This window comes from Strix aluco, chromosome 19 (genome assembly GCF_031877795.1).
Source record: "Strix aluco isolate bStrAlu1 chromosome 19, bStrAlu1.hap1, whole genome shotgun sequence".
Taxonomy (NCBI): domain Eukaryota; kingdom Metazoa; phylum Chordata; class Aves; order Strigiformes; family Strigidae; genus Strix; species Strix aluco.
Genome location: NC_133949.1, coordinates 12930907 through 12940355, shown reverse-complemented (window position 1 = coordinate 12940355; position 9449 = coordinate 12930907). Strand labels below are relative to the sequence as shown.

General features: G+C 42.5%; 1 protein-coding gene across 3 annotated transcripts in view; it reads left to right on the top strand.

The window, feature by feature from the left end:
- The first annotated feature begins 818 nt into the window (after positions 1-818).
- TRIM37 (tripartite motif containing 37) overlaps positions 819-9449 on the top strand; it is a 32132-nt gene continuing 23501 nt past the window's right edge. For 2 of the 3 annotated variants that reach the window (XR_012625750.1, XM_074845308.1), the window contains exons 1-7: positions 819-1021; positions 2665-2766; positions 4115-4155; positions 5224-5340; positions 6542-6629; positions 7478-7600; positions 8921-9044. Coding sequence is in view for 2 of the 3 variants with exons in the window: in XM_074845308.1 (XP_074701409.1) it covers positions 1001-1021; positions 2665-2766; positions 4115-4155; positions 5224-5340; positions 6542-6629; positions 7478-7600; positions 8921-9044 (616 nt within the window). In the remaining variant the exon portion in view is untranslated. The remainder of the gene's footprint in view (positions 1022-2664; positions 2767-4114; positions 4156-5223; positions 5341-6541; positions 6630-7477; positions 7601-8920; positions 9045-9449) is intronic. The other variant, XM_074845309.1, reaches the window with a different exon arrangement.

Below are 9449 nucleotides of genomic sequence, written 5' to 3'. Positions count from 1 at the left end.
GGCCTGGGGAAAACAGTTGAGGAGTCCCTGGGAAACAAACACAAGCAAAACTTTCATCCATCACAGTTTAGTCTTAATCAGAAATTCATTGGTTTGAGCCCTTGCAGTTGGGAAGAGGAACAGGTTGTCTATTGAAGAAGAAAGGGGAGGAAAGGACAGAGATAACTTGATTTTAGGTCTGCTGCTGTGTCCTTTTACTTACAAGGTTGCTATCACTTCACAGATTTAATGTCTAAGCATTTAATCATATTGATCCATTTTCAATACAGGGCTTCATCCTTGCTCTCACTACCTCCAACAGTGTTAAATATTTATTAGTGAAATCTGGCTAAAAAAAGAAATATGGGTTAGTGGGAAAATAACTGCAGCTAAGGTTGTGCTGTGTGTAATTTAAGAGCAACTGCCACCTTGAGGACAGTCACCGGGCTGTTTCTAAAGCCCTGTGGGTGTGGAAATCCCTCCCTGCAGCTCGATTTTGTTTAGCGCTGCCTTGCGCTCGCTCAGCACCCAGTAACTGAGGGAAAACCTTTTTGTCTTGGAACCCAACGGTTGCCAATTCCTCTGAGAAAGCCACAGCCTCTGCCCGTTAACCCGTGTTCGGGGGTGCGATGCTCAGCACCTCATCGCGGGCCGGGAGCGCCGCCGCCGAGCGCTGAGCCGCCCCCGCGCTCCCCTCAGCAGCGACCAGGCCGCAGCGGGATCTGCGCGGGCTGCGCGCGGCGGGCGGTGCCGGGCGGCGCTGCCCCGCCCCGTGGCGGTGCGGAGGGCGGGCCGGGGGCCCCCGCGCATGCGCAGTGCGGCTCGGCGGGGAGGCCCCGCCTGCCCTCAGCGGCCGCAGGGCGGGTTCGCGGAGGGAGGAGCCTCCCCGCGAACATGGCCGGGGCGCTGCCTCGCCCCGGCGGCGCCTAAACGCGCCACACGCCTTCGCTTTCCACTCCCGGGCAGCGGCGTGGGGAGCGGGGCTGGGGAGAGCCTTCCCCCCGCCGGCGGAGCCGCGGCCATGGACGAGCAGAGCGTGGAGGTGAGCGCTTGGGCGGCGGGTGGCGGCGCTCCCTCAGGGAGGCGGGAAGGGCGGTGCGGAGGAAGCGCTGCTTCCCGCCGGCGCATCCCCGGGGCCGCGGGGGAAGAAGCCCGGGCGGCTGCACCTTCTCCTCCGTGGGGGACGGTGAGCGGCCGGGGCCGGGCCTCTCCCGCGGGAGTCTGGGGCAGGGCAGCCTGACCTATTTACGGGTCAGCGGAGGGCTGGCGGGCGGTGCGGGGGCCGCAGAGCCCTCGGCAGGTCCCTCTCCCTTGTGTGAGGGGAAAGGGGCCGAGCGGCACCGAGCCATGGGCGGCCCGAGAGGTGGAAAACAGCTTTGCAGCTCCGCGGTGGGCAGGGATGCGCAGAGCAGGGAGCTTTGGCTCGTATGTGCGCTGAGCAGCTGGGTAGGGAGGAAGCAGGGTGTAAAGAGGTGGCATTTCTGGGTGACACACAGTTATTTTACATAGTGAGGGTTAGAAAATAAATTGATGGAATGTTGGAGATGCCTCTTCTGGAGGTGGATGGAGACCTGGCGCTGACTGAACCCGTCTTGGCATGCGTGAAGGCACAACACTCGGCGGTGTCTGTCGGTAACCTGGGCAGCTTGCACGCATTGCTGTGGTCTGTATTAATAGCAGTCAAACAGCGGAAGAATTTAAAAGACCTCGTGTGATAATTTCCTGCAAATGCACGTATTACATTTTAATGGTTTGCAGCCATTAAAGATGACACTAATGTATGGGAGATACTGTGGTATCTGTAAATTGAAGATACACCTCACTTTTGTGCTGATTTATAATTTCAACTCTGTGGGAAAAAAATCAGCCCAGTCGAAAAATCTCTCAAAGTTTCATAGTTAAAGCCGGAAGAGGTCTAACTCCTATACAATACAGAATGTAGAACTTCTTTGTCAGTGAAAAATCTATCCATATGGAAAGCAAACATCGCTTGGCATTTCAAAATACCTTTCTCGTGTGGGGAATGGAGGGAGATGAGGTGATTGTATTCTAGAATAAAATGCTTCTTTCTTCAAATGGGTATAGTAAAAAAAAGTGTTAAATTATGTTTTTATTGCTCGAGATTGATTAAATGGGGGGTGAGAGAGTGTGGAAATTGTAGAGCTAGTGTTAATGGTAGGCCTTAAAAGAATGTAAGCCTTATAAAAGTCAAAAAAATGCCCCATCCATTCAACCCCCCTCGTTAGCATTCTGTATAATTCATACGAGCACTTACCATGGTTTCAAATTAGGTTTGTGGCAGTGCGTTGGAGCTCGTGGCTGCAGAATCTGCAGGTACAGCACAGTTTTCTCTGACGACTGTTCAATCCTGTGTGAACATAAGCAGGAATAATATCTTGGCTACAGAAAAGCCCACTTCAAAGAAGATAAGCCAAACAAAGCAACTGTTCCCTGAAGAAGAAGAATAGTGTTATAAAATGGGTGCTAAGAGCTGGTGTAGTGTAGGAGAAAGTGGGGAGGAGAGCCTTGGTGTTTGACGTGGTATCTCGCTCTGAGATGCGCTATCCGTAGCTGTTTGGAATGGGACTACGTTTATGAAACCTGGCACTCTGCCTGGAAAATAAATGGCACTCTGATATGGTTGAAGTATGTGGCTTAACAATAGCAATAATCTACCCTTTGCAGAGCATTGCTGAAGTATTCCGATGTTTTATTTGTATGGAGAAATTGCGCGATGCACGTCTGTGTCCTCATTGCTCCAAGCTGTGCTGTTTCAGTTGCATTCGGGTGAGTTTGCTTATTATAGTTTATTCTTGTAAATGTATGAACTTTAAAACTACTTATTTTATGAACACATTCTTGCCTCTTTCTTTCTCCTTTTCCTGGAGTTCCAAAGATTTCCTGATCTGTGCCCTTTAGTTTCCCTTTCAAAATCTTTTATGACACCCTGAGGGAAGACGAGGCAGGCTGTGCATTGTGTTCACTAGTGCTAATTATAGAGACTATCTGGAATAATTGCTTTTAGGAAACAGACATATAATGATCCCTTCTTTAGCATCTTTTGAGAGTTAGTGATGCCTGGATGGAAGACAAAAGTTGGGACAGGAATCAAATGCTGACTTTACATCTGTCAGTATGGAGCACTGGAAGGTCATAACATCACCTTTTGTTATCTTGGAGATGTCTTTAAACACCAAAGTAGTATGATATGATCAGATAGGGGCTAAGTATTTCTTGAGGGAGTCTGGTATAGCAGGTTGAAGCAGCATCTGAAGCACCTCAGTTCATTTATTAAGGTCATGGTTGCCAACGTGTAACACTTCATTTCCGAGTCCACACGCTGTGACGTGGTAGTGTAGTGGGAGAGGGTTCAGCTGAGGTTTTCAGACCTCCAGTAGTATCTCCAGAAATTGGAACAATCCTCGTTTTGCTTTGAAAGCTCTGACAAGAACTATAGGTGAAGGATTCACATTACAAACTAAGAATGTTAGATGACATATTGTTGCTGGGTGGTGAGAGATTATTCATGAGAATCTTTAAATGTAGTAGTGAGCTGACAAATATAAGCCCTTCAACTGCTGAGCTTTTACACTTGTAAGTTGTAGTGGGCAGGTGAAATTCTTTCCTCAGCGACTTGTCTTTGGAGCTTTTTGGAAGAGAAACATTCAAGGGGTCCTTGTGGATTTGATCGTTGAACTGCAGGTATCTGCCTTGAGTATAAATAACTTGAGAGGAAGAAATAAGTTACCTTGAAGACTAATAATTTAGATGGCGAAAATATGCTTGTTCTATCTTTTGCTTTCTTTTGCTGAAACATGCTCTATAGTCTATGGCTATGGGAGTCTGCACCAGGTGTGCGGTTTCTAGTAGAATATTTGGTACCTCAAAATTCTCTGCATAATTTTAACTGAAGTGTCTTGACATCTACAGAAAGGTGGTTGCTTTGTTACTAAGATACAGATAGCAGCTTCTTCTGTGACTAAGTGGTTGAACAGTTAAATTACAAATCTGTAAGAAAAGGAAAAAATACAGGAAGATAATAAAAAGATGTAACTCTTAATTAACGATAGAATGTACTTGCTTGCAGTTCTTTTCTTACAGATCTTTAAAAATGTTTTTCCTTTTTCCTTCATAGCGTTGGCTGACTGAACAAAGAGCTCAGTGCCCTCACTGTAGGTAAGGTATTTTTAATACCAGAAACAGATTATCAGGAAGTGGGTGTACTGTCCTGTTATGATTGATCTTTTTTTCAGTGCAGGTTGCACTAAATTTGTAAGCTTGATTTCTGAGACCTGCCTGCTGTTACTGTAAAAATTTACCCTGGTATAATATTCTAAAATTTGTTCTAGTTTTGTGACAGGCTAAGCAAGATCTTTGTGCTTCCCCTATGCCACTGCTGTTTTCAGTGCAAGTAGTTGGTGTAATAAGAGTAACTAGAGAGTATTCCCCTTAGAACTCTTTATATGCTTCTTATGAGAGTCAGAGACCAGAAACTTCAGTTTTCAAACTGAAGTGTGTACTTTTTTATACCTATAATTTGTGGGAGTTACCTTGTGTTGCAGCTTTGTCTGAGAGGTAGCTGCAATGTGTTGTTTGTTTTTTGGTTGTTTTTTTTTAATGCAGTGCCCTACCCCATCCCCTCTTAGCACTTCTAGTCCTTGAGTACCCAGTAGTTCTAGCTCTTGATAGACCAAAAATTGGAAGGTAGCATATTTTTTCCCCTAAGGGAAGGGAGGTATTTAAAAACAACCAACCATTTTTGCAGAACTTTTTAAATATTCAGCTTTTAAAGTATTCGATCAATAGCTCTAAGGAGGATCAATAGCTTGTAAGGAGGTAAATATATTGACGTTTTGTAGAGCGGATAATTGAAAAGCACTGCAATGGGGATAGTTGAATAATGGGAGAAATTGAAGAAGCACTGAGAAATGAAATTATTTGCCCAGCGTTATCCAGGAGCCTATCAAGAAATCTGGAAATAGTTTTTGGGTTCCCCATGTAGCTACTCTGTATGTCATTGTGGGGTAGTTCCTTGTGGTTCCCGCCTCTCCCCAGCCCCCAAATGAGCAAATCAACTTAAAACATTACTTTTTTTTTTTTCCTTATTTTTCTGAAATAGCTTTTGCTTTTTCTTCCCGTGACTTTTCTGATAGTGCAGGACTGATGAACTGAATTCACTTCAATGCTTCTGTTTTAGCTCCTGGAGCTGAGTTCTTGCTCTAACTCTAGCAATGCTTCTTGCAGAGCCCCACTGCAGCTACGAGAGCTCGTAAACTGTCGTTGGGCAGAAGAGGTCACACAGCAGCTTGATACGCTTCAACTGTGCAATCTCACGAAGCACGAGGAAAACGAAAAAGACAAGTAAATGGGGCATTCTTCCCATAAAGCGTTTTGCAGTTTGCTTTATATGAGCAGGCTTTTAATTTCAATTCGTTATAAGAACTGGGGAACTGATAACTTTTACTTACTTAAAAGCTGAATTGTGCTCACTGTCTGACTAAAAGTTGGAGTTCATTTCTGTCATACTTAATGGAACGAGAAAAGCTCTTCAGTGTCTTTGCCTAGAAAACTACTCCTATTTCTGTTTTGACTTAATAAAGTTAAAATGAGAGATATGGGAAACATGAAGGGTAGTAATACTTTGTATGGCTCTTAGCCCTTCTTAGTGACTGTACATTAAGACTGTGGGTGCTGATGTGGTATCTCAGCACATAAAAGCAGAGAAGCTGGTCTGAGAAGATATCTTCTAGTCCCTTGCGAAAATGTAATTGATATACCCAGTTTGAGATCAAAGAAAATATATAAAGTCCCACAGAAAGCACTGCTGTTGCTGCATCTGTCACGTTACTGCTGTTCGTTCTCCTTCCTTGTCTTTAGAGCCTCCTGTATTTTCCGATATATTCCCTTCCTAGGAGCAACTGTCGGTACTTTCTCAGCAGGCTTTTCTCCTGTTTTCAGCTTATTACCAGTGCTATTATGTGTTTTAAGATACATTCTGGAGATTTGCAGGAGAAAAGTGTGATAAGAAGCATTGAAAAATGGTCAGGGACTAATTATGTGTTCTATGCCTGCCTCCTCCCCGTGTTCCTGAATGCTAATGGCGGGGGAAGGGAGAGACATGTATTTTAGGTCTGTGCTTGGTTTGTTGATTCATTCTGTTCCTGAAATTTTAAAAAATGACAAAGATCAGTTTGTCCAAAAAGCTTATGAGCTGTTGCTCTGTGGTTACCTCAGGTCTTGTATGATCAGGATTTTAATAATGTGAAGTATTAACTGAGAATTCTGAGCTTGATTTATTGATGATATCCTTTATCTGCTGGGTAGAAATCCAATTTTAGTAATGTACTTTCTCTCTGTGAAGTAATTCCTGAGAGAATACCGAGAGCAACATTTATTTTACAAAAGGTTTTTACTGAATGTAAGCAGTATTCTTGCAAAACTGTGCTGATGTTTTGTGCTTTACTCTCAGTATCAGATAGCAAAACAAGTGAAGATATTAAATAGAGTTTGCAGAAAATTCATAGCTATTTTCTGTTGATGATGTGTGTATTTTTTGATTAAGGTGTGAAAATCATCATGAAAAGCTTAGTGTTTTCTGCTGGACCTGTAAGAAGTGTATCTGCCACCAGTGTGCCCTTTGGGGAGGAATGGTAAGAAGAGACTTGCTTGCTTATATGCACATGTTATGCTACAATAAGGGGCTGCAAGCATGATGCTTGACAGCAGTTTGAAGAATTAGAAATGCTCTGAAACTTATGGCTATTGAATTGCTGTGCAAATACTGTAGTTGCATGTGTATTTATAATTTAATGTGAACAATGCTTGTGGAAGGCGATACTTTCTGTTTATAATTAGAGAAGCACAATGACTTTTTGCCAAAAGGAGGTCAGAATTACCTTCCTTGTTATAAACTTCAAGATGTCTTGGACAAACTTTAGATGGTGGTGAGAATTTTATGGGAAAGGAAGAAGTCTTTCTCAGAAAATATAGATAACACTTATTTTATTTAAATGTCCTTGCCTGTAATCTTGAATATCTTCAAAGCTGTATTAGTAGCACAATTCACCACACTGTTTATTATCCTTTGAGTGTTTCAAGGAGAGACTGCTGTCATTGTTTGGAATATAAGTGGTTAACAGCATGCTGCCTTTGTTTGGGAAGGGTGTTTTAATAATAAAAAAAATACCCCTTCTATCATTATTTGATTTGTTAGAGAATTTCACAGTGAATGAAACAGTATATTTTTGGAGGACTGTTGAGCCTTCAAATAACTCTTGACAGGAAGCTTTGATGGTATGAAAGCCAAATTCATGACTTCTTATGAAGGGAAGTGAAAGACAGACTTCCTACGTACAATCTGCTCTGGAACTTTTCCAAAACAAGTGATACAGTAGGAGGCTTTCTTCCCCTCTCAGTAATTTAATAGGAGTGGAATAAAGTTAAAATGAGATGCTCTATTATTCTCCACCTCCTTCCCCCCATTTTTCTTTTTTGACAGCATGGGGGACATACTTTTAAGCCACTGGCAGAAATCTATGAGCAACATGTCACAAAAGTAAATGAAGAAGTGGCAAAGCTTAGGAGAAGACTCATGGAACTGATCAGTTTGGTGCAAGAAGTGGTAAGAAATTGATCCTAGAGAATGTTAAATTTTTCTGTAGTACTCCACTGTCAAAGGGTAACTGTGAAGTGGGAAATGGAAATAGTACGCCATTTTGTATGCTCGTGATGTTTTCGGTACCTGCGCAGAAGCTGTTGCTTCTGTGAAGATAATCAGATTATCCCATAGAGAGATGTGTTTACTTTTTAGTTACAATCTTTTTATGCAACGTGGAAAGATCAACGTATTCTCAATACTGTTTTTGTAGTTGCCAGACAGAAAAAGGTGGGAGTTAGGTAACAGGGAGCTTTTGTTTTGGTGTATGCTATTTAAAAGCTAGAGTTGCACAGTTCTTTGAAAGATATATTTTTGTCAACGCTTATAAAAGTGCAGCCTGCCGTGCTAAACAAGTATAAAAAATGCTTATTTTCCTTTCTTTTGGAGAATAAACTCTTGAGTATATTTGAGTCTACAGGATGGGCTGTAAAGTAGCTCACCGATTAGAGATTGGAAGTTTGTGCACCTCCTTTTTCTTCCCCTTAGGGGTAAATGTGTTAGACATCCAAATATCGCCATGTTCAGCTTTGACAGTTTCAGTGGGAATTCCAACAATTCAGCACAGTTTCTTGTGTTCTAGGAAGGATTATTTTTGTGTTCTGTTGAATGCTGTTACACTTATTGTGTAGTCTTTGCGTGAATAAGGTTTTTTTGAAACAAGTTTCCGTATAGTTTTTGTCTGTGCTGTTGTTCAGGTAGTTGTTTGCCTCATGCAGTGGTAGATCAGCTCTGCTGCAGCTCAGAGGTGGCTGTTATATCACCAAGTGGGCTACTTGTAAAATGTTGAGAGGATTGCAGCCTTCACCTTCCAGGGTGAAGGGTGCAATTTTTATCAAATTATTCTTGTTACCAAGAAGGTAACTTTTCTGTGCTGCTCAAGTTATAGAAGAGAAACTGGCAGTTGTATTTACAAATTTTGGTACTAAAGAATCCCCATATGACAAATCTCTCTGTAATGAGAAAATGTTGCTCCACTTTACTGTTAACCTTTGGTCACCCACCAGAGGGCACGCTTAGGTGTTCAGTAAAAGTCAAAGGATATTTACAACTGGTGACAGGAATAGTCTGTAATACAGCTCATCTGAAAACACGTTTCTCTTTTCTTTAAGCATGTAAGCTTCAGTAAGACCAGGGTTATTTTCTTTTTCCCTCATAGAAAAATAGGGCTGGAGGGGACTCTAGGGAGGCTTAGGCATTTCTGGGATCTGAGAGTGGAGTCAATGTGTAAATGAATGAAAGACACAGAAGCGTGAAGGCTTTGTTTTTTCCTGAACCCTGTTTTAGGAGAGGAATGTGGAGGCGGTGCGTAGCGCGAAGGATGAGCGAGTTCGGGAAATCAGGAATGCAGTGGAGATGATGATTGCCCGGTTAGACACACAGCTGAAGAACAAGCTTATAACATTAATGGGTAGGTATTTGCCGGATTTATTATGAGTAGGAGCAATATATTAACAATGTGTAAAGAAATCTGTTGAGAAACTTTCTTGCCCTGGGAGTATGACTCCTTACACACTTTGTGGTGTTAAGCAAGTTAACTGCTGACAGAAAGCTACCTACAGCAAAGCTTTTAGTTAATTATGTAGTTACTGTGATGCAGTTCTAAGTTGTTAGGCATAACCTGGCTGTGTTCTGTGAGAGACTCCTCTCTGACAACTTGGAGAGCATTTCCATCTGATTGGAAGATGTTTAGTACCTGTCACCTGAAGTATTTTTACACCATAATTTGTGTTAGCCAAGAAGCCCATAATTGTAGTTTGACATCTTTGTAATATATACTTGTTCTAGTTTTTTTAAATTACATTAAAAATCTATA